The sequence below is a fragment of the Gekko japonicus genome, unplaced genomic scaffold, assembly GCF_001447785.1.
Source record: "Gekko japonicus isolate JY-2015 unplaced genomic scaffold, Gekko_japonicus_V1.1 scaffold1729, whole genome shotgun sequence".
NCBI classification, from domain to species: Eukaryota; Metazoa; Chordata; class Lepidosauria; order Squamata; family Gekkonidae; genus Gekko; species Gekko japonicus.
The window spans coordinates 345,953-371,428 of NW_015170938.1; the positions used below are offsets into that span (position 1 = coordinate 345,953).

Genomic DNA, 25,476 nt, shown 5'->3' on the forward strand with positions numbered 1-25,476 from the left:
ATAGTTTTGGGGACATACTAAAACAATATGAGCTAGGGAGTCTACTTGATCTGGACAAGAAGGGCATTTGTGTTTTTCTATAGGAATTCTGTTATATCTCCTGTGCACCTCAGCTGGGTCTGATGCATTATACCTTGCCAATAGAAAAGCTTGTCTAAACTTATAAATTTCTAACCAGTGGAAATAGTCCAGCAAGGAGGAATTACCACTAAAGAGTATCTGGAAGAGGAGTGGAGAACATTTACAATTTGCATCCTTAAGCACCAAGGAGCAATCAATCTTCATATAAGATCTTATTTTGAAACTTTTTACAGCGTACTTTCCAAGTGCTGTTCCTTGCAGTCTTCAGTCTCTCTATTGGGGTGTGTGTGTGTTTTATCTAAATTTCTACTCCAGATGGACATAGAGGTCTCTGAAATTAACAACTGAAACAAAACAGGAGCTATTGACAGCCAGAAGATGGAAGACCAACAATTTTAATGACAGATTGATCTTATCATAAACTAAGTGTTTGAAACCTGATACACTTTGTATATAGTAGAACCAATGTCGCCTAGTGCCTTCTTTGGATTTCCTTTCGTCAATAACTAACAATAAAACCTGTATTAAACTTTGAACATTAACCTGGGCAATTTCTGCCCTTAAACAGTTGAACATTTCACACACTAAGAAACTTTCCCCCTCCCTTCTCCCCCCCCCTCTTTTTGTAGCATTTCTGTAATATACTCTACTTTGCTTCCAGATATCCCCCCCTTCCCCTGTACTTTCCCTTCGGGTGAGAGTATTACTCACACAGAGCACAAAGTCTCTCAAGTTTACCAAAAGTAATAATAACATATAAAAGAAAAAAAACATTGTTGGGGTTCTCTAGCCTCCTCCAACACGGCCCTCCCCCTTCCTCTATACAAGATTTTAATCTATAGCATTATATAAAGCCTCCTTACTTTCAGTAGGTTAAATTTGGAAAATTGAAGCATCTATATTTCAAAGTTATTTAAAAATACTCAAGTGTTTCTACGAGGTCTCATAGGTATGCGGCTCCATTTATAGGGCGAGCCTTCTTCTTCCCTCTTGCGTTTTTTCTGCGGGTCATCGTTTGTGTCCATCTCTTCCGGCAATTGCAGGCCCAAATCTTCCAGCATGGTCAGCCCTGACTCGTAGTCTTCCGCTTGATATGTTTTGCCTAATTCTGGTTTGCAAATAGCCAGTTACAGTCCATTTATATTTTATTTGGGCGTCTTGAAGCTTTTTTGTTATCGGTTTTAAATCTCTCCTTATTTGCAGGGCCTCCTGTGGGATATCTGGGAAGACAAAAACATCTTCATTATTGAATTTGAGCGGGCCCTTGGTTCTAGTTTCCAGCAGGATTCGTTGTTTTGTAGGCAACTCGAAGAACTCGGCTGCAATGTCTCTAGGTGCTTTCCTATTGTCGACATTTTTGGAGCCGATTCTGTAGGCTCTCATGATCGTTGGTGCGGCTCCTTCTTGAAACGGGATTGTAGTTGTAAGCCATGCAGCAATGAAGGTATTCAGCTGTTCGTTGCCTTCTGCCAACTCAGGTATTCCACGGAATTTTAAGAATCGTTCTCTGGATCGGTGTTCAAGAGTTAGAATCCGTTCTTTAGACCAGTCCTGATATTTTTGTAGATTTTGGATGTTGTTTTGGTTAGTTATGGAAGTCTCTAGAGCCGTGTCCGCGAGTTGAACAGCGTTTTGAATGGAAGCTTTTACCGTTTCCAGTTGTTCCGCCATTGGCTTCATTATCTCTTGCAAGTTATCTAATATTTCTTTTTTAAGTTGTGCAAGATTTTCTTTAAGGTCATCTTTCGTTACCGGCTGTGTTCCCGTGTCGCTTTTCTTTTCGCCGGTCGCCATTTTGTCTCCGTTCGTTTCGGTCAGAGCGCTATTTTCGCTAGCGAAAAAGTTGTGGTGAATGAGTTTCGGTTTGATTAAAAGCGTTTCAGCGTGCTTCAGTCTCTTGTCGTCACCTTTTCCCATACTATTTTGATGGGTTTTTTTCCGTTTGGAGGCTTTGATTTTCGAGGATTTCAGAGGGTCGATCTGGAGCTCAGCTAGAATGCGTCCGCCATGAGTCAGCCGACGCTCCGCCCCCTTAATGACAGATTGATAAATAATAGTATTTTTATTTTTTAATTTATTTGTGACATTTATACCCCGCCCTCCCCGCGAACGGGCTCAGGGCGGCTCACATAAGGCACCAAGTGCGTTCAATATACAAAATTACATGATATAAATACAAATTTAAAACAATTTAAAATTGCTTCTACGGATGCACACATAGACTCCTAACATCTTGTGTAACAGGGGGAGGGCTGGGTTGATGGAAGATGTTACCCCACCCCCCCAGTGGTCTCTCTCTGTAACAGAGCGGTGGTGTAAGTGGCCATAGCGGCTCCTACTCATAAGCCTGGCGGAAGAGCTCCGTCTTGCAGGCCCTGCGGAACTACACAAGGTCCCGCAGGGCCCTGATCTTCTCTGGGAGCTCATTCCACCAGGTAGGAGCCGCCACTGAGAAAGACCTGGCCCTTGTTGCCACAAGCTTGGCCTCCTTAGGGCCCGGGGTCACCAGCCGGTGTTGTGACCCCGACTGAAGTGCTCTTTGGGGAAATGCGGTCCCTCAGGTAAATCGGACCCTGGCCATGTAGGGCTTTAAAGGTAAGCACCAGCACTTTGAAGCGAATCTGGTATGCTATAGGCAGCCAGTGCAGTGCTTTCAGCACAGGTCGGGTGTGCTCCCAGCTCGGGACGCCCACCAACAACCTGGCCGCAGCGTTCTGCACCAGCTGTAGCTTCCGGATTTGCGACAAAGGCAGCCCCATGTAGAGAGTGTTACAGTAGTCTAGCCTCAAGGTGACCGTCGCATGGATCACTGTAGTTAGGTCATTGCGGTCAAGGAAAGGAACCAACTGCCGTATCAGCCGAAGATGATAGAAGGCCGATCTGGCAGTGGCCGCCACCTGGGCCTCCATCATTAAGGTGGGGTCCAGGAGCACTCCCAAACTCCTAACCTTCGAAGATTTAGAGCCTTCAGCTTAGAAAAGAGGTTCACAATACCGGGAGTTTGGATGTTGTTCACGCAATCCGATTCACTTCTTCCTGCCTCGTTATTTCCCTAACTTCTGCAGCTAAATTTCCCCCCCATTTCATTCTATTATTTTTTTCCTTACTGACACATGGGAGACCTTTTGATGAAATGTATATTGGAAGTGGAGATTAACTGTGATACCAGTGTTCTTGTTTTGATGTTGCTGGAGGAAATGTGAAAGCCATCACTGACTCAGTATATGCTTAAAATTGTCACTAGCCTTTACTGCATTGATGTCAATTACTATTAAAGCAGAATTTTATTTGCTGCTCCCCTATATTTTCTGTCTCTTTCCATCTCTCTGGAAGTAAATGAATTGCTTCTAAAAATCAGATGCCTGAATACAGTGACTGCTACTTCTCTTTCAGTCTTAAAAGAGGTAGAGATGATTCACAAATTAATTTCCAGGTGTATACAGCGTGGTAATGGCCAGGGTCTGAGTTAGCATACCCTGAGGTGGGATAGCTTCCAGGGCCCAGGGTCTCTAGTAATGGTGCCTATACATCCCAGCACCCATGCTCCTGACAGCATGAAATGCACTCTATGTGGGACTGCCCTTGAACTATGTTCAGAAACTTCAGTTGGGGCAGAATGCTGCAGCCAGGATGCTGACTGAAGGGGTCAATTGACCATATCATTCTTGGCTCCAGTCTGGGCCTATCTATACAGGCTCTCAGTCTGTTTCCAGGCACATGGTTCAGGGTGCTGGTGTTGACCTTTAAAGCCTGGTATGGCTTGGGACCAACATACCTGAAGGACTACCTGTTTCCCACCAACTCCGGGAAATTTCTATCAAGCTCAGCGAGGATCTGGAGCAGGAACTGTGACCACATATGCCCAGAGGGCAGGGCTCCAGCATCCCACCAGTTCTCTTCTGACCACCACACTGATCAGTCAATCTGCTTCGGTCTTGGAACTTTGTTTTGTGAAGGAAAGTACTTTCTTTAGTTTTCCCCCCTCAGCTGAGACTTTCTTTAATCTTCTCTCCGTCTTTCTTAAAAAGGGGGGGGGGATTTTCAATAACTTTCCTCTCCTGACTTTGGTTGGTCCCACCCCCACTTTCTTTTCTTCATTCTGGGCCTCTCTGTCTATGGCAAGTCATTGGGGGTTCTTCAAACGCTATGCCCAGTGTGGCAGCAAGCTTGCCCTACCGGACAGTCACTCTCTTTGCCTGTTCTGTCTGGGGGAGGCACATAGGACTGAGAGCTGTATTCATTGTGCCAAATTCTCCAACCAAACCCGGAAGAACAGAGCAGCAAGACTCCAGGCGGCTCTTCTAGAGTCAGCATTACGTCCAAAGCTGATGGCTTCATCCACTCCATCTGAAGTACCACCCCAGCCGGCATCAACGGATCGGTCTCGACCCTCAGAGACACCAGTAAGACTTGCTTCCAATGCCGGATCCTCGACATCAACGACCGCGGTATCGAAGTCCAGGTTGGTGGCATCGACACCGACGGCTAAGACGAAGAAGGACACTAAGAGCCATACAAAGGCTAAGCACAAACACCTTAAATCTGGCTTGAAGGCGAAATTAGTGGGTGCTGCAATAGGCTCTACCACGCCTGCGCTTGCGCCACCGATATGCCTACCATCCCTGGACCTGATGCAAGTTCCTGCAATACCTCCCATAATGTTGTTGGACTCTCCTATTCATCGGGTGGACTCCCCGGTGAAACAATCATTGACTCAGTGCGAACTTCTGTCAGTATCGGACGTAGAAGATATGGCTATGCCTTACCGCCCAGTCCTTGCTTCTCATTCCTTGGCATCCAACCGCGCTTGGTCCTGATCTCTGATCAATACCAGTTGTCGACATTGACAGAGGGTGAAGCACAGGCTGGAGAGGTTGCCTTCTCCACACAGCAGTTCCTCACTGGAATGTCGGGGTATATCTCCGCCTAGAAGCCCACTATCAATCTACCCTCTACCACCATCATCCATGCTGGTTCCTTGGGATCACAGACTACTCCAGTACTTCCGGTTTCATCTGTGCTACCGTTGCTCACTCCTAGTAGAGCAGGGGATTGGGACCAACATTCCTTTCGTTCCCACCACTCTCGTTCTCCGGTAAGGGGTCACCCTAAGCCTAATACGACAGTTACTTCCAAGGTACAATTGATATTGATGGCTCCACCACAGAGGGACTGGACACCAATACCACCAGTATTGATGGCAGCAATACCGACTATGTCTTCATTGCCTCCTCCACACCCTCAGGATGATGTTCCTTCTCTGTCTCCGCCTGAGTTCTCAGAAGCTGATGTCTCTTCAGGATCTGACATTGAGTCTGGGGAGGAGGACTCTAGAGCACACGTGACCCCATTGGACCCTTTACCCTTTCAACAGGTTGCTGATGATCTCCCCATCTCCCTTTCAGAAGATCTACGTTCTTATGGTGACTTGATTAAGAGGATGGCACACACTTTGGGCCTCTCAGTTGCTCAGCCTCAGCCACAGGTTACTGATGGAGTCTTTGACATCATACATTTGGATACTTCGACTGCAATTGCCTTGCCCATGACTCAGGTACTTTTGCAAGTGGTTAGGTCTCACTAGGATAAGCCCTTTTCTACACCGGTTTCTACCAGAAGGCTTGATCATACGTACAGAGTGCAGGAAGCTGGAGCCAAATTCCTTTTTGCTTACCCTAAGCCTAATTCAATGATCAGCACTTTGTCCTCCAAGAGTAATAAAACTCACTCAACACCTTCTGAAAAAGAAAGTAAAAAGCTTGACACCTTTAGGCAACAATGTTTTTATTCTGCTGGTGCTCTGGGTGTGAAAACAACCAATTATGTTGCGTGTATGGAGTGCTATGAGTATAAAATGGGAGCAAATGTCCCCTTTCATTTCTCTTCTGCCTGGACAGCAACACGATGCTGCTAGATGTGTACAGAAAGAGGGTATGGTACTTGCAAAACAAATCATAAACTCTGCCAAACATACCCTTGACACTTGCGCTAAGATGATGCCTTCTGCAGTGGCCCTGCGAAGGCATTCCTGGCTGCGCACTACGTCACTTCATGTGGATACAAGGGCCTACATAGAAGATCTCCCGTTTGATTATCAGGGCCTGTTCCATTCTTCAAATGACACTGTTCTTCAGAATATGGGCAAGAGTTTAAAAGCTTCTTGTAATTTAGGTGTTTCTATGTCCTCTCAACCTCAAAAACATAGGCAATGGTCTTGTTCCAATTCTAGACACCCGTATAGTAGACAGTCGCCTGCTGATTCCTGGAAGTCTAGGCAATCTCAGTCCATATCTAGGTCCATGTACTCCTCAAGACCAAAGTTCCACCATGCACAGAAGTCTGGTAAAATCAAGACTGCCAAGAATAACAAACGGGTTTGACTTCTCACCCCCCCACACACTGGAAGCCTCTCCTTCCCCATCCCCCATTTCATCCCCACGTACATGCCTTGGCTACTTCTTTCCAACCTGGAGTTTGATAACATCAGACACCTGGGTGCTTACCATCATTGTCCATGGCTATGCAATAGAATTTTTAGAGATACCACCTATGAATGTGTTCGTCAGGACCCCTATGTCGATGGCTCTCTGAAAAGAGGTTCAACAGCTATTGGAGAAAAATGCCATAGAGCCTGTTCCCCCTCGAGATCAAGGCCTTGGTTTCTATTCCCAATACTTCACAGTTCCAAAGAGGGATGGAGGTCTTCAGCCCATTCTGGATATCAGGGCTCTCAGTGAATACATCTCCTATCGCAAATTCAGAATGATGACATTACACAAGAAATTGAATCTCACACTGTCTCAATGAGTGGATTTCATTGGGGCCACCCTCAATTCTACTCTGGGTTGGGCATTCCTCCCCTCTCAACGGGCTCATGCTCTGGCCAGGGTGGCACGTTTGCTTCGCTCACTCTCAACTATGACTGCCTTGGATGTCCAGTGCCTTCTAGGGTTGATGGCAGCCACAAAAGTGTTGCTTCCCATAGCAAGGTTTCACATGTGCCCACTACAGCTATGGCTTCTCAAGGATTTCACACCCTCCAGGCTGTGTTTCCTCTAAGCTGAGTTAGTGTGTGCTAGCTCAGAATTTTTTAGCCTCTGGCTCACACATTTTTGTCTTCGCTCAGGAAGGATGGTTCCAGAGCAAACTAATTTATGCAGTAGTCAAACTGCTCGCTCACAACTTTAATGCCAGTAGCTCACAAAGTAGAATTTTTGCTCACAAGACACCACAGCTTAGAGGGCGCATTGCCTCCAGGGACCCTCAGACCAAGTGCCTTATGTTGCCACCAGATGTGCATTCTCCCTGACATGGTGGGAACACGTCCCGAATCTCTTAGGTGGTGCTCCCTTTCATCCTCCAGCTGCAACATTCACCATTACCATGGATGCCTCTCTGTGGGGCTGGGGGGCGCACCTGACTGGTCTTTGTGTGGGGGCACCGTCAGAAGGCAGCCTGAAGGGTGCCCATATAAACTTTCTGGAGCTCCTGGCTATTCACTATGCTCTTCAGTCCTTTCTTCTGATGGTTGTGGGAAGAACTGTTGCAATTCTCACAGACAATACAACCGCACTCATATTACATAAACAGAGGCAGGGCGGCACGGTGTCCCACAGACTATGTCAGCTGGCCTTGATTCTTTGGGGCTGGTGTCTGGATCACAACATTAGGATGTCAGTGTCACATCTGCCGGGGGTCCAAAATGTTCAAGTGGATGCCCTCAGCAGTGTACCTACACGAATGGGAGCTGAATTGGAAATATCTTCAGCCCATTTTTCAGCAACGTGGCTCATCACAAAGTGTCCCCAGTTTTGCTACCGGGGAGTGCCAGGACCCTCTCTCCCTGGGGGATCGTCTATTGATTCTGTGGACTTAGAAATCGCTGTTTCTTTTTCCACCACTTCCACTTATAACACGGGTGTTGAACAAGAATTTGCGGCAGAACCCAGATTATATTCTGGTGACTCCTTGCTGGGCAAGGCAGCCATGGTTCCCCCTGCTTCTCTGTCTATCCAACAGGGTTTTTCTCCACTTCCCACGGAAATAGGATCTGGCATCAGGTCAGGTTCTTTACCACAATGTGCCTCATCTCAAAGTAACAGCTTGGAGGATACGGGAAGGGGTTTCTCAGACAAGGTAGAGGCGGTCCTGTTGAATTGTAGAAAGCTGTCTACTAGGACTTCATACCATTACAAGTGGTCTAAGTTCCTTGCTTTTTGACTTTATTCTTTCTCTTGTTGAAGCGGAGTTGACTTATTCCTTGCTTAGAGTTTACTTGGCAGTTATATCTGCATTTCACCATTGGATAGATAACACCTCAGTCTTTGCCCATCCGTACTCTAAGCAGTTTCTTAAGGGGCTTCTACATCTCTATCCACCTGTTAAGCAGCCAACCCACGCTTGGGACAGGCCCATGGTATTGAGGAAACTCAAGTGTAAACCCTTCGAACCCATGGCAACTTGTGACCGGAAACTATTGGCCTGGAAAACTGCTTTTTTGGTAGCCATTACATCTGCTGGTAGAGTAAGTGATATCTTGGTTTTCAGGCATGATGCTCCTTACCTGAAGTTTCTAGCTGATGGAGTGGCCTTGGCCCCAGACATCACATTTCTCCCTAGGGTGTTGGTGTAATTTCATCTTCATAAGCAAATATTTTTACCTATTTTTTGTCCAAAGTCAAGCTCAGACATGGAGCACTTGTGGCACACTCTGGATGTTCAAAGGGTTCTCCTGTTGTATTTGCACACGATGCGCAAAGATCATAAAAATCCCCACCTTTTTGTGTCATACGCCCCCCATCTGTTAGGTCATAGAATCTCAACGCAGAGGCTATCTAAATGGATTGTTGAGACTATAAAACTTTGTTATTTCTTGGACAAAAAGCTTCTACCTTGTCCACCCAAGGCTTATTCCATGCAAGCAATGGCGACTTCTACTGCTTTCTCCAAGGGGGTACCACTACAGGATATCTGCTGTTCTGCATCTTGGGCTACCCCAAATATGTTAATTAGGCATTACGCGCTGGACATTTGTGCTCAACACTTCTCACGTATGGAAAAATCAATATTGCAATCCGTGGTCTCCTGAGATACTGACAGCACCCTTCTCCAGGTAGGCCAGAGCTTGCTAATCTCCCATAGGTGTGATGCATAGAGACCACAAGGAAGATAAACAGGTTGCTTACTTGTAACTGATGATCTTCGAGTGGTCATCTATGCATTCACACACCCATCCTCCTTCCCCTCTGCTTTCAGCCTTCAGTTTCTGGTTGTTTTTTCCCTGGAGGCTTGCATCGGTCAGAAGGAACTGGCAGGATACCGGAGCCCCACCCTCTGGGCATGCGTGGTTGGAGTTCCTGCGCATACTGAGAGGAGGGGCTCCAGATCCTCACTGAGCTTGATAGATGTTTCCTGATTGGAATCGGTGTAGGTGCCTTATTCTCATAGGTGTGAATGTATAGATGACCACTTGAAGATCATCAGTTACAGGTAAGCAACCTGGTTTTCTCTCAGTAATCCCGCCTTCCTGCTCAAAGTTTTAATTGTTTTTATGTTTTGGTATGTGTGTGTTAGCTCTGGTTTTAATTATTTTAATGATGTGTTTTGTTGGTTTTAATGTGTTTAAAGATATTTTATTATTTAAGGGGGGGTTATTTATGGGGTTTTTTAATTAGCCACCTTGGTGGCACTTATGAGGCAGGGTATAAAATTTGTTAAAATCATTAAAAGATTTTATTCTGTAAGTATGTAAAGTGTGTTTGTGGCTACATGACCATGCATATACACATGATGAGCAAACTGCAGTGTTTTAGCTATATTTAAAATTGTGTTTATTTGGAACACTTTTTGTTTGTTTCTTTTCACTACTTCCCAGTTTCTGTCACTGTTGAAGCTAGTTTGTGTTCAGTTTATATATTCCATGTTTTTCAGGGGAGGGGGCTATTTATTTGAAAAACAAAGTGCAAGCAAAGCAAATTAATGGAACAAAGTGTTCAAAAAGATGGCTTCAGTTTGCATCAGACATAAAGTTGAGTGCAGAGGTAGCTCTATCACAAGAAACACCGGGGGGAAAACAAAACCTGTTGAGATCTATATAGCTTTCATTAGGGTACTACTGATAGTGGATATTGAAATTAAGTTATCAACCCAATGTGCAGACCAATGTAAATGACTGAATCATTTCTATATCAGGTAATAGAACAGTTGCATCAACTCAATTTCATTGCAGATTTATAACAATTTATATTTCAGCTACTCTGTTTCCTCCACACTGATTGATTCAGAGCTATATATAGCTGAAACGCATTGGGTTTCCAGATACTATTTCTTGTGATAAATGCTCAATTATTGACTACATCTTTTACTTCACTTTGAGTGCTACTCCCTTGATGGAGTTCTTCAATTTGTATGACAGTCATGAAAGACAGTATAACTACATTGATATGCCTCTACCCTTTGCGAAGATGTCATGCCAAATGATGAGAGAAAACATCTTCTGGCATTGTCTGAGAGCTATATTTCTTTTTGGAGTAATTGTACTGGTAATAGGTGTGCATTGTGTTGTGTTGCAGGTACCAACTTGTACTTAGAGAATCTTAGATATGAGAATCTATATACTAATAGCCAAGGGTCCATAATGTGTGCGGATACTTATTTCCACAAATTGGGGGCACATGGAGGCTCAACAGAAATTCCTGTACACTTGAGGAATTACTTAGGTGTGCAGAAAAATCTGACATATTTAAAAAATATATGGGGATACTTAACCCCCCCCCCCAATTTAAACTGTGTTCTCGCTCATGCATGGGGAATGGACTTGCCATTTGGAACTGTGGCGGAGCTTGCTGCTGGCAGCTGCGAGGAAACCAGGGGAGCCTTGGTGGGCAGGCAGCTGGGATCCAAGCAGGGCTCGCAGTGGGCGGGCGGCTGGGAGCCATGCAGGGCTCGCTGCAGTTGCTGCTGGCTGAGGGGGGAGTGAAGCCTGGGGGGGCAAGTGGCTGGGAGCAACACAGGGCTCGCCACCATTGCTGCTGGGGGGGAGCCTGGGCGGGGGCAGGCAGCTGGGACCCGGGCAGGGCTTGCCGCCGTTGCTGCTAGGCTCACCTGCGGCTACCTCCTCCTTCTCAGTGAGGACCTCCTCCTGCTTTGCAGGCTAGGGGCCGTGAGGCATACTCCCCCCACGAGTATTGCGGGTTCCGCTTCTTGTAGAAGTATAGTAGCCAAATGTCATCTAGACCAAATCTCTAGCCAGAAGACAGACTCATCCACGAATTGCATTTGTTTCACCCACAGACCTATATGTTAGTAAAATAACTTAAGAGAATTCTATATTTGTAGGCGTGTCATGGGCTAGGTGGATATATAATTGAGTTTTGCAATTATGTGAATGTAGAACTGACCATCTTTATAAAACATCATTCTTAGAAATATAACTGGTCTTATGTCTAAAGGTAAACTGAGACAATGTAGTGAATGCAACCACATATGAAGGTGTCTTATACTGTTAGACTATAATAAACTTCATGTTGTCTCTGGCAGTAGTTCACCAAAGCCTCAAGTCAGAAGTCTTTCCAAACCCTGATGTTTCTGCCACCATCCATAAACTCCTTTTACCTGAATGAAATTGCAGCAAATGATACCTTAGTGAAATTTCTTTGTGCAGACAACTTAGTGGAATAATATGGTTGTTATCACAGCCAAACTTTTATTCCACTAAATGTGGGATGGTATGGGGATGGCTTAGGTAAGATTAGTGGTAGGCTAGGACACAAATCATTGTTGCATAAATCTCTAGAATTGCTGTTATTATTTAGCCTTGGCTACCCAGATCAGCTTTCCCTGCCTGTCCTGTTCCCTCACCAAATAACCTCAGCTATGCATATATGGAGTTTGTTCTTTTATAAGAAACATTTAAGTACACTGAAACTTTCAATTATGTACTCTTTAATCGTACTGAAAACTTCTAAACTGATCAGAACTGGACTTCAGGAGTGGTTTCAGAAGTTAGAGAAGAATTAAATAACAAGGCTAGATAGAATTCTATTTCTTCTTTAAAACTTGCTTGACTCTACAGACAATAGAACAAAGTCTGAGACCCATGGTACCTTTAAGACCAACAAAGGTTGATTCTGGGTATAAGCTTTCACTTCTTTAGAAAATATTACAGTATTCAGCATGACACAAGCAAAGACCTTTTTAAAAACCATTTATTGAACAATATAAAGCAAAGACTTCTTTTAAAACGCTGGATATTTCAAATTAATATTACTTGTGTGGTCTTCCCTTTATTAGGTGGTTGGCTTACACAGGATATTTAAACCACAAATAACACTTAATATATTGTAGGTGTGGTCTAATATGGTCCTCAGGCTTTAGAAACAATCTTGTATTTAATTTACTCATCTGTTTTGAGACTGCTGCCAAGAATCCATGGCAGTTCATCATGTAATGCTAGAGCTTTGTTATGCAATATTTTTGTTCCAATTGTAATGTAAATTATATGCAACTGGAAATCCTTTAGGTTGAATGTTTGTCATGTTTGTTATGATTTCCAAGTAGCATGTATATGATGTTGCATAACATGTTTGTAAGAAGTATGTGTTTGTTTGTTTCAGCCTTGCTTTTACAGTTGATTTCTGTTCAAGCAATAAACACTTTCTCTGTTTTTTCACTTCCTCCTTCTCTGCCCCAGCAACAGCCTGAGTCTGAAACTGTTCATCTTTTCATCCCAGCCTTGGCAGTGGGGGCCATTATCGGCAAGCAGGGGCAGCACATCAAACAACTTTCTCGTTTTGCAGGTGCATCTATAAAGGTAATGTTAAACTAATTAGCTTCATGTATCCCCAATCCTCATGAGTGCACCAGCAAATCTCTATAGGTTCTGTTCTGTGTTTGTGTTAGGTGCATTGTTTTGAATGGTACCTGCTGTTTATGGAATGCATCTTCCCAGCTTCTTCAAAGACAAAATATTTATAAACACATTTCTAAAAAGTCTTTTGAGGAATGAATATTAAACCCTCTCCCCTTGGTGGTCTTGACTTGCAGATACGGTTCTACAAAAACATGACACATAGTTTAAGTCACTTGATTAAAAGTTATTTTGCTATCTTAGATGTTATTCTGAACAAGACCCCAGAGGTCATGTACATGGGGGGGTGTGACACTGTTTCTACAAACCCAGGGAAAGACCAGTATTTGCAGAAAATGAAGCGAAAAGGGAGGGAAAGTTGCCTTAAAAACACATGCATGTCCAAACCAAAGAAGCAGTGTTGGTGTGTCGTGTGCACATATTACAACTTCAACAACAACAACAAGAAGTTGACCAAGATTTCATGAGATTACAATCTGGCATTGTAGTGTTGCCTAGCAATGCCATACATTCTGGCACTTAAAAAGAAATAAAAAGGGAACTGCCAAAAAAAGGAACTGCCCAAGGTAAGAGGAAGAAAACTGGGGGGAGGGATGGCTGTGGTTGCAACAAAGAGAGGCAGCAACAGAAAGGGGGAAGGAGGAGGAGGCAGCAGTAATGGGAGGCATAGGTGGTAGCAGCAGAGGGAGGAGAGGAGACAGCAACAGGAAGAGGCAGTGGTGAAAGGGGGAGGGGGGAGAAGGAAAATGCCCTGGAGAGAAAGGGGGGACCAGCCAGCTGCTGATCAGCTGGCCCATGAGGGAATTCAGAGCAGAACCCACTGTCCGCTGTTAGTCTTCCTAGTCATTGATTGGGAGTCTGCACTAGAAGTGCAAGGCACCTGATGCTACTCCCCCCCCACTCCCATCAGTGACCAGTGGTTGTGGGGATGAGGCTTAAAATGGATCTTGCATTCTTTCTGCTTCAAATCTTCCTTCCCTGTTGCCACCCAGCCAGATAATCAGGGAGCCTTGGAGCTGAGAAATAGTAAAAAGCCCAGCAGCACCTTTAAGACTAACAAACTTTATTGTAGCATAAGCTTTTGAGAAACACAGCTCTCTTCTGTAGCTTATGCTACAATAAAGTCTGTTAGTCTTAAAGGTGCTGCTGGGCTTTTTACTATTTTGCAACAACAGACTAACACAGCTAACTCCTCTGGATCTTGGAGCTGAGAGCTAGTCTAGTGGGGTTTCAGCTTGTCTCCCCCCACCCATCTCAAATCAGCCAGGTGCCAGCAAGAGTTGGCTTCCCTGCTCAGTTAGCACTCTACTGCAGGAGGATTGGTAAAGAGGGGAATGAGAAGGGAGTGAGTGGGGTTTTTTTTGTGGGGGTGTGTGTTTAACATACCTTTCCATTCATCCATCAGGCTGCTATACTGTCCCAGCACACACTAACTGCACCTCACCCAAGAATGGCTGCAAAAAGTGGAAACAGACTCTACTTTTGCTGCCGTTCTTGGTAAAGCAGAAATGTCACACAATATTTGTATTTTAATGAGGAAACATGAAAGAAGCATAACTGTTGTGTTTATGTTGATCCAAGTGTTTAACTCAAAATAAAAACAAGTACTTTCACCTGTTTGGAAAGCTCAATTTATTTAGTGTTTGTTTGTTTGTTTATTAAATTTATATCCTGCCCTTCCCATTATTTATTTATATCCCGCCCTTCCCAATTGGGCTCAGGGCGGGTAACAACAAAGTGCATAAACAATTAACAATGAAGTAAAAAGACAATTAAGACCAATACTATAATTAACCTTTACACAATTAAAAGATGGCACATTAGGTGTAAACAGACCCCCTGTAAGCCAGACTAATGGTACTGGAGCCGTACCAGGTTCATATAGTACCAAACTCCACATAGGGCAAATAGTCAGGGCACCTTCTATGCAGGGAGGCCAACTAGTTTAGCCTCAGTTAAAAGCTTGGTGGAACAGCTCCATTTCACAGGCCCTGCTAGAGAGCTTACTCACTTAATACACTTCAGAATCTCTAATCTGAAATCTATTTTGACTGCTGAATTAAGAAAAGGTTAGGCAGCAAATTAGTAACAGCTCTATTTTAGTAGAGGAGTTTTAAATTAAAGGAGAGAATGATTAGCTAAAATCTTTCAGTCCTCAATTGAAGGAATTTTCAGTAATTTCGGCACATATGACAAGAAAAACTTCTCTTTAGATTCTAATAGCATTGTAGAAATCTTCCAAATGCTGTCCTGGTTTTCTGGCTCCATTTTCCATGATAGTCTGTGATCCTAAATGTACCTGTGTAGTATGAAATGATTCACAAGTTACTTTAAAATAATCTCGCCTTACATGCCAATGGAGCCAAGTTTTTCTTCAACTAATGATAAAGTAAGAAGCTTTAAGGTACAAGTGGGTCTCTTAAATGCCTTCAAATAGATTTGCAGCTGATGCATAAGCATTAAGACTCATTTTCATAATATTTCTGGTGTGCTTGTATTGGGAAAATAGTTTTCCAGCCCTGCACATCAAAATTTATTCCATGATTGATCATTTTTACCAATGTGTTCTAGATTGCACCTGCTGAAGGACCAGATGCTAAGCTAAGAATGGTGATAATCACGGGACCACCGGAGGCACAGTTCAAGGTACTGTATTCTAAGAGTCTTATTTTGGTTTTGTAGTCATAGATGCCTTTCTCAAGGTCACGGCTGGTTCTTCTAAACTTCCTAGAAGTGCTGTGCTCACTTCAGCTTCATTGAATTTTCAGTCAGAAGATATGACAGTCTCTCCCCCCCCACACATTAGTAAGGGAGTATCCTCTTCATACCGTCTCCCAGCAGTACTCCGTAAGCAGCTGGCTAAGGTAAACTCCATTAATAGATGCTTGAAGGTGCTTGCCAAACTTTCCTACGCATCTCAGTTTTTCAAAAAGTTTTTAAATCTGTTTTGTTTTTAAAAGTAATCAGACACAAGTTTTACTTATTTATTTATTTTAAGTGAACACCCCCAAGTCTGGTGTGAGCTGTTGTCAGCAAGTAGCCTACCAGAATTTGGGATTAGTCGTTCCCAGCTCTGACCATGACCATCTCTGCAGCTATATACTCTTCAGTTTGCTCTCACCAGGTCTGTTTAAATAAGCTTAAGCTCCATGATACAGTAGGAAGCAGGCAAAAAAAGGACTATTGCAGCAGATTAGAGATAGTCCCTCCCCGCTGCCAAAATTCCTTCTCAGCCCCAAAGCAGCATGCTAAATGTGTACTGTATGCATCCTTATATACACACATTGATATTCAACTAAGTCCAGAAATTCAGACAAGTATCATAATATTTCACATTTGTTTCTTGTGTGTTAAATGCAGCCCTTTCTTCAGTTGCAAGTCTAACATTGCTTTAGTCTGTGTTTCAGTATGTGGGTGTAGCTATTGCTTTCTACTTTTGAAGAATTATTCCTTTAGCTAAAGATTTAGTTTTCTATCTTACCTTTTGAACAAGTTGCTTAGATCAGCTACTATGTGTAATTTTATGTTACAGTTAATAAATGAGGCTCATAAAAATATGGGTTATGGTAAACTATCCTTTTAAGAGCCTTATTTAGCTGTCTTTCATAAATATAGGGAGCATGTTTTTAGTCTTGTCACTTCTCCCCCTGACTCTGGACTTCATATTTCATCACGTAAATCATCTTGTGAGTATGTAAGGTCACTGCTGAGCTTGTGGATGGGCTGCTTTGTGAGAACTGGGATTTGTAACAGCTGTGTATGGTATTACTGTGATTTTGTGCAGTCTGTGTCAGCTGTTAAAAATGCTTCTGTAATTATGAAAATGATGGCAGCTAGGTATACAGTTCTCAGTTGGAGGTGTCAAAAATACTTCCTTATGAACATCACCTCTGCATGCCCAAAACACTTGTAGAACCACCACATTTCTGAATGTAGCCTGGCTACCTTAATCTAATGGCTGGCTAGATAAATAACATCAGCAGGCTGATTGCCCTCTTTTGTAACGAGAGAGAGAGAGAGAGAGAGAGAGAGAATGAGAGAGAATGAGAATGAGAATGAGAATTTAAAGGTCCCTGAAAATTTTGAATGGCAGCTATTTGAAATTTTAAAAAAATCAACACTTGTGACTTATAAAAGAACTAGGAGTAAGGCCCGTTGTGGGAAGAAATACAACAAGCTCTAGAAGGAAGCTCCAGGTGAGCGTCCCAGCTGTGGCCGGTAGGGTGGCAGAGGAAAGGGGAAAATAGAGGGAGGCAAGCCATGTTTATTTCTGTCTGCCTTGCTATAAGGCAGGGCTGTCTCAAGTCATTTTGCTGCCAAAGTGGGAAGTATGGGAGGACAGCCTCATGGTAACAGGCATGGTTCCCTCCACCCCTGACTTATGTTGATTTGGGGTTATGCAGTGGCAGCTAAGGTAGAAAAGCACCTCTTCCTATGCCATGTCTTCTGGGTTCCAAGGGTCTGGAAAGCGGTTCCATAGCCAGTTATAGGGTTGCCAACTCTGGGTTGGGAAATACCTGTAGATTTGAGGTGTAGAGCCTGGGTGAGCAGGGTTTGGGGTGTGGAAGGATCTCAGCAGGGTATAATTACATAAAGTCCATTGCCCAAAGCAGCCATTTTCTCCAGGAGAACTGATCTTGGATATCTCCAGGTGCTGCCTGGAGGCTGGCAACACAAGGGGAGGGCTAGACCTGTAGGTTTGAGGGGTAGAGCCTGGGGAGGGCAGGGTTTGGTGGAGTCCACTGCCCAAAGCAGCCATTGTAATAGCTGGGGAAATGATGTTCTGTGACTGGGGAACATGGTGATTTCTGGGAGATCTCCAGGCCCCACAGGGAGATTGGCAACTCCAGTGACCATTTAAGGGAAGATTGGAATGTGTATTTTGGCAACTCCAGTGACCGTTTAAGAGAAGACTGGGATATGAATTTTACCTCAGGTCACATTCAGTGACTCCGAACAGCCAGAACCAAAGTGTTTAGAATGTTAGAGGGAAAGGCCAATCAGGCCACATATGCAAATGACCTCTTTGTTATGACTGGCTATTGGGCGGAGAGGAACAGCAAACTGTTTAAAATATTGGAGGTGAGACTCAGGCAACGCAGCCAATGGATAGGAACAGCTTTTGAGTGACAGATCACAGAGCGAACCGATTTTGGAGTGAATGGAATCTTGCCACCCCAGATCAGCTTTATTATATAAGGAGAGATAGCTATGGGGATACTCAATCATGCCACTGTTTTAATGAAGAAAACCACATCAGAACTGGAGCATAGCCTAGTTTATTTAGGGGATGTCTAGATCCTCTGTCAGAAATCTGGGTATGTAGTATTTTCTCTACGTTTCCAAAATGTGGCTGAGGCAGCACAGTAACTTTGGATGATTCAAAGTAGTACATAACACAGGTTTGGATTGTAGAATGTATATAGGGTCGAGTAGAATGTATTCATATTTCTTCTTTATAGGTATCTCATGTGGTAGAGTCTCTTCCGAGTTCTCTTTTCCAAAGAAGACTTTTCTAAGAATCAAAAACAAAGTACTGTAATGGACATTGCATCATTAAAGCTTCAGTTGACTGTGTTGTTTGCTCTTTTTTCATCATATTCAGTTCAAAGTGCTTGATGGTATCTTCAGAAGCCTTCATCAGTTTCTTGTGCCCATCCTGGTAGTAAACAAAAATACATTTATTCTATAAGCATTTCAAGAAATGTAATTCTCTATGTGACCAAATATGTGGATACATAAATCCACAGGTTGGAGCCATGAACAGACAAGATAGATCTTTCTATAGACCTGGGAATCACCCTAGGTTTGCCTGAAATCTACAAAAAAAAAAAAATACATTGGGAGGGGTAAAAAGCTCCCAAACAATAGTAGCAGCACCTGTAAGTCTTTGCAGGTTACCCACCATGCCATTGGGCCCAGATACATGCCACGGGGCCACACCTTTCTTATGTAGAAACTGCCAAGGGGAAGGAAAGCTGAAGATGGGTGTGGCAGATTGTACAGGATTAGCCCACCCAGGCCAGGCCAGGGATGAAAGGGAATCCTGTACTTTTCAGTACATTAAACAACAAACCACGAGATGGTCTATACCCTCTCTGGTTTCCAGACAATTTGCCACCAGAACCTCTTTTCACTAGTCCCTGCTTTTCCTAAGGGAGAGATTCCAGCCCTTAGTTAGCATCTGGGATTTAACACAGTAGCAACTCAATACAGAGATGCATGCTTTTTACCATCCAATGGTAGGGTATGTGATCAGGGTTAGGCACAAGACTTAGACTTGGGATTCAGTTACAACACCAGAGACAATTAGAGACAAGAAGAATCTTTATTCAGTACAGAGCTTAGCATAGACTACCAGAGATTACAAAAATAACAAAGGCTAGGGCTGTTTGCCTTAACTAAACATTAAAGATTCATAGTTACCCAGTCAGGAGTATTCATTAGTCCAACATAGTCCAAGTACCAAGGGATTTTGAGGAGAAATCCCATCTTTGCACAACCATGTGCTCCAGTTCACAAAGCAACTCTTTGTCTCCCAAGAGACAGCATTCCAGGTGCAATAAAACAGACAATGACAGGGGAGAGAGCAAGAGAACTCACTCCCATAGGGATCAATCAATTATACCCCTATCTAATCATGATTAGCCATGGCCATCAGCCAATCATGAGTGGACAGGGGGTGTGCCCAATTGTTGATTGCCATAGCTGCGTGTGGGGATAGGCTATAAATTTGGGACCCTGCCTGCAGTCATCTGACCCAAACTCCAGCTACTTCATTGTGTACGTGACTGGTCGCAAGTGGGCCAGAGTGTGGAGCCATGAGGTCTAGCTTCTAGCATGGAAGTGTGAAGAATGTGGGTTATAAAGTTGTTCATCTGGCCTACCATTTGGCTTGCAACAGGAAATAAGACACAGCGTGTTATCATAATGTAATCACAGGAGAAGGCAGGAGACTTTTAGAAATCAATATTTCTATACACAGATAAAGATAGGTTGGGTGTTGGGAGGGAAGGAGTCAAGGAAGCAAGGGAAGGGGAGAGGCTATGGGGCTTTCATGGGAAAGGAAAAAAGAAATAGTGGGAGAGGGGAAATGAGATGCCCCCTGCTAGTCTTTGTGGGGCCCCCACTTTTTAAATTCTAAATATAGATCTCAAAATAACTTTATTGTTTTGGTACCTACTGTTTTGAAAAATATAGACTGACAAGAATTGTAAGCATTCTAATTAACAAATTAAAAGGACATTCTTGTAGTAGAAGTTTTGAAGAATATAGACGGACAAGAATTGTAAATATTCTAATTAATGAATTAAAAGGACATTCTTGTAGTTCAGATTTATTTGTATCACAGTGTTCTTCTAGGTCAGGGCTGGCCAAACTGCAGCTCACGAGCTGCATGCCGCTCTTGGAGCCCTCTGGTGTGGCTTGAGACATTTCACAAAGTATTGCAATATATCCCAGCAATATCTGTTTTTACCACCTGGGGACTTTGGGGGTGGAGCCTCACAAGAATGTGACATGTCCTGTGATGTCACTTTCAGGTCAAAGGTCAGGTGATGGCACTTCTTAAGCCCCACCCCTTCCAACGATGTCACATCCTGTACCAAAACCCACCCCTTCCTGTGATGTCACTTCCAGGACACTACCCCAACCCTGCCTTTTGCAGCTTGCGGCTCTTTAGCATCTGACATTTAGTCTATGTGGCTCTTACATGAAGCAAGTTTGGCCACCGCTGTTCTAGGTAGAACATTAGTGGTAGTGGTGGTAAAGCATTAAATCCAAGGAAATTAAAATGTGCCACTTTCCCACACACACACCACAGTTTGTGTAGCTGACAAATACTACTGTAGTCCCATACGTTTTTTAAAGAATGCATATATAATATGGCTGGATTCAGCATAAAACTGAAGTGATAACTGGTGATATCGTTCACTTTGCAGGCTCAAGGAAGAATCTATGGAAAACTTAAAGAAGAAAATTTCTTTGGGCCTAAAGAAGAAGTGAAACTAGAAGCTCATATAAAAGTACCATCCTATGCTGCTGGCAGAGTTATTGGTAAAGGAGGCAAAACGGCAAGTACCTGAAGAAAAGTCGAATAATATAAAAATTCCCTTCTTGACCAGTGTTACAGAGCATTGTAGGCGATGCAGTGATTTTACCCTTTTGGTTGGGGGGGTTTTACAGGTAAATGAGCTTCAGAATTTGACAAGTGCAGAAGTCGTCGTTCCTCGTGACCAGACACCTGATGAAAACGATCAGGTGGTTGTGAAAATTACTGGCCATTTCTATGCATGCCAGGTAGGTGAATGTTTTTTCACTTGAGGAGAAATTATGTGAACAGAATCATTTGTGTTTTCTAAAGTCTGATAAAAAATTCTGTCCAGCTAACTGAACTTGTACCCCCAAGAGGGGGATGAAACTGTGGTTAATGATTTAGCATAACATTTTTCACTGTATTTATGTATCTGTGTTCTGCTAAATCATTCCTATTGCAATCTTGATGAAGGGAAAGAAAAGAAAGAATTGTTCCTACTTTAGCTATCATAAATATAGCTATTTACTCTAATAGAAAACATGGTGGTCCTGTTCCTATAACATGATAGTGGAAGAGGACCACTCACAGATAAGGTAGGACTTTCTGCACACTTGGGCAGGCTCCCAGGGTATGCAGAACAATATTAGTTTGTAAAATTTAAAAAGAACTTTTAAAAAATTCAGCCTGAGGACTGAGAGGGTTAAAGGAAAACAAGATCTGTGTGCTGGATGCAAGGAATAGAATTAACCCTGACTGTCTATAATATTGGTGTGGGGGAGAATTACTGTCAAGATATGAGGTTTTTATCACCCACCGGATCCCCAATAAACACACAAAGTCTAGGATTCTATGAATTTAAGAGATTTTTCCTCTTTGAAATGGAAAGAGCTTCAAGATTGGAGGGAATTTATTATAATAAATCTCTTTCCAAAATCTTTCCCTCACTTCTTACAGAGTTGTAAAGAAGGCTATAAGTAATGCTCAGGTTCAGGGCTAAGTAAGCAGGTCCTAGTAGCCTGTTCTCAAAATCCCTGCATTTGGAGCAGTTGCACTACTGTGCTAGACTGCTTCTGTAGTCCCAGATCTCCATCAGTTCTTGCCATTGCCTTACGTGAATGGAGTTCCAGATCACTTCATTCCCTTCCCCCTTGTAATTCCTTGTGGACACAAGGAATTTCTGTGTATTTAGGATTGTGGCAACAATTTACAGGGCATGATATAATACTGTATTCACTCAAAAGGAAGTTGATCCTGAATATGATGACTCCCCTAGGAAAAGAGAGAGAGAGAGAAGGCTATACATAAAGAACACATGACCTTGAATTTTAGATCCCCCCCCCAGAAAAAAAAGAGTCGAGTCAGCAGTGTCCTTCAATTAACCTCCGTCTTCCCAGATCTCATCTGGAAGGGAGTTTCACCAGGCAAGACAAATACTTTTTGGGCCAGGGACCACCGGAAGATTGTTATTCATACAGCACAATGCTCTCTGGGGGACATACCGGGAGAGACGCTCCCTAAAATATGTTAGTCCCAGACCGTATAGGGCTTTAATGGTTAAAACCAAAACCTTGAATCTGATCCAGTATTCAACTTGGAGCCAGTGCAGCTGGCGGAGCACCAGTTGTATGTAGGCTCTAGATAGTGTGCTTGTAAGCGCACACACTGCTGCATTCTGGATCACTTGAAGTTTCCAGGTCAGTCTCAAGGGTAGCCCTGTGTAGAATGAGTTACAGTAATCTAGTCTGGAGGTGACCGTTGCATGGATCACTGTGGCTAAGTCAGGGTGAGACAGGAAGGGAACCAGTTGCTGGACCTGATGCAGATGGAAAAAAGGCCAGTCTGACGACATTTGTGAACTGAGCCTCCATTGAAAGGAAGGCATCCAGAAACACTCCTAAGCTCTTCACAAGTGGCCTTGGTGTTAACGGCTCACAGTCAAGGACTGGAAGTTGGCATCCCAACCTGGGGTCTCCTCAGCTCAGTCACAGGACCTCCATCTTTGATGGATTTAATTTCAGCCAGCTCCACTTCAGCCAACCATCCACAGTCTCTAGACCCCTGGCCAGATTGTCTGGGGCAGCATTTGGCCAGCTGTCCATCAACAGATACTCTGTATCAGCTGGGCAAGGGGGTGCATATAGATGCTAAGTAACATTGAGGAGAGGATTAGCCCTTGAGGGACTCTGCACACCAAAGGGTGGTGCGTTGCAACCCTCTCCCCAATTATCACCCTCTGTCCCTGACCATAGAGAAATGAGACAAACCATTTTAAGGCTGTCTCATGAATCCCCACGTCAGTGAGATGGTGCATCATTAGGTCATAATCAACCGTGTCAAATACCACTGTAAGGTTGAGCAAAAACAGCAGTGCCAACTTGCCTTGATCCAGGTGTCTATGGAAGTAATCAGTGAGGGCGACCAGTGCCATCTCTGTCCCATAGCCAGGGCGAAAGCTGGATTGGAAGGGATCAAGGACTGTCATCCAGGAATACTTGGAGCTGTTCAGCTGCCACGCTCTCAACTACTTTCCCCAGGAACAAAAGATTCGAAACTGAGCAATAGTTGGATGGATCAGTAGGATCCAACAATGGCTTCTTTAAGAGCAGCCTCACCACTGCTTCCTTTAAAATCCCTGGGAAGGTCCCCAAACTCAGGGATAGATTTATAATGTTCACCAGTGGGACCTGTATTCTATCATCTCTGGCCTTCACCAGCCATGATAGACATGGGTCTAGGAGGCAGGTGGTGGGCTTCACAGCACCCAGGATTCTGTCAACCTCGTCCTGAGACAGTCGGCTGAACTGGTTCATTTCTAAATCCAAAGATAGTCAAGGGGGCCTTCCTGTACTGTATCAACACTGGCAGGCAGGTCCTGGCAGAGCGACAAGACTTTATCCACTAAATAGCTTGCAAAAGCCTCACAGCTAATTTCCAAATTTCTGATTTCTTGGATTACTTTATGAGAGGGAAGATAATGATCTAATTACTCTAAATAATTGAGCTGAGTGAGAGCCAGAGGATGCAATGGAGACCGCATAAAATTCCTTCTTTGCGGCTTTCACTGCTATCTCATAGGATTTCATAAACATGCTATGAGATGCTCTTGTGGCTTTGTCATGACTCTGTTGCCAGACTCGCTGTTTTATCCTCTGAAGCTCCAAGGTATACCAAAGGAGCTAATTTGGCATGGGAGTGAAGAGGGCATTGGGGAACAATTTTCTCAATGGCTTCAGAAAGACGACTCTGTCAGTCTTCTACCAGTACATCTAACAAGTCACCAGGGGGAATCAGATCCTGCAGAGCGTTCTGGAAACCAATTGGATCCATTAGTCTCCCTGGGTGAGCGTGTCAGCTCGCCACCTGAGCAGGGAGCTGGAACACTCAGATGAGCCTTCAAGACAAATTGGTCCAACCATAGCACTGCATCCATGGCATCCAGGTCCACATCCATCCTCATCCCAAAGATGAGATCCAGCATGTGGCCTGCTTGATGCGTGGGGTCCAATATAACTTGGGAGAGTCCCAGTGCTGCCATGGAAGACACTAGGTCCATAGCCTGTGAGGAAGCAGCATCAGTATGAATGCTGAAATCTCCCCGAACTATTAGTCTGGGGAACCCCAAGGCCCAGCCTGCTACCACTTCCAACAGGTTTGGCAAGGTATCTGCCAGTGCACTAGGCGGTCGGTGTACCAGCCAGATAGCCAGACTCTCCTCAGTACTCCACGCTAGGCCTACACAGTTGATGCCAGAGATCTCAGGGGCAGGGAGAGGTCTGAAAGAGAAAGACTCTTGAATGAGTATAGCCACTTCCCCCTGTTCTTTAGTCTGGGACTGATGGGGGACCAAGGACCCGTGGGGGCAGTTCTTTCATGGTGACTGTTTCGCCTTCCATCACCCAAGTCTCGGTCACACATGCCAGGTCAACGCTTTCTTGCAAAATAACTTGGCAGTGTAGCAGTCTTATTATTGATGGACCTGGCATTGCGCAACATCAGTGCAGGAGAAAGGTTTGATTTCCTAGCTCTGCTACCAGCGTGTCTCAGGATGGGATGAAGTTTGGAAAGAGAGCAAGCATATCCATATCTCCACCTCTTTCCTCCAGTACCTTATCCTACTGCCATACCCCCAATCACTGGGATCCCCAACTCCATGTGGCCTCCCCTATATATTCCATATCTGGAACCACCACTATGTCATTACACTCACACACAGTAATCAATGTTTCTGCTAAGCTGTGGAGTCTTGTGAGCAAAAATTCTACTTTGTGAGCTACTGGTATTAAAGTTGTGAGCGAGCGATTTGGCTACTGCATAAATTAGTTTGCTCTGCAGCCATCCTTCCTGAGCGAAGACAAAAATGTGTGAGCCAGAGGCTAAAAAACTGTGAGCTGGCTCACACTGATTCAGCTTAGAGGGAATACTGACAGTAATTAACAAAATACAATTAATAAAAATTAATATTACTATACAGTGGTGACAGTCTCACTACTCT

At 43.9% G+C, this 25,476-nt stretch overlaps 1 protein-coding gene across 5 annotated transcripts in view; it reads left to right on the top strand.

Annotated features, from left to right (window-relative positions):
* The window catches only part of IGF2BP3 (insulin like growth factor 2 mRNA binding protein 3), a 138,867-nt gene that overhangs the window by 111,887 nt on the left and 1,504 nt on the right, over nt 1-25,476 (top strand). For 2 of the 5 annotated variants that reach the window (XM_015418863.1, XM_015418865.1), the window contains 5 exons: nt 1,246-1,252; nt 12,773-12,892; nt 15,521-15,595; nt 20,890-21,021; nt 21,134-21,247. In XM_015418863.1, the coding sequence (XP_015274349.1) occupies nt 1,246-1,252; nt 12,773-12,892; nt 15,521-15,595; nt 20,890-21,021; nt 21,134-21,247 (448 nt within the window). The remainder of the gene's footprint in view (nt 1-1,245; nt 1,253-12,772; nt 12,893-15,520; nt 15,596-20,889; nt 21,022-21,133; nt 21,248-25,476) is intronic. The other 3 variants (XM_015418862.1, XM_015418864.1, XM_015418861.1) reach the window with 2 other exon arrangements.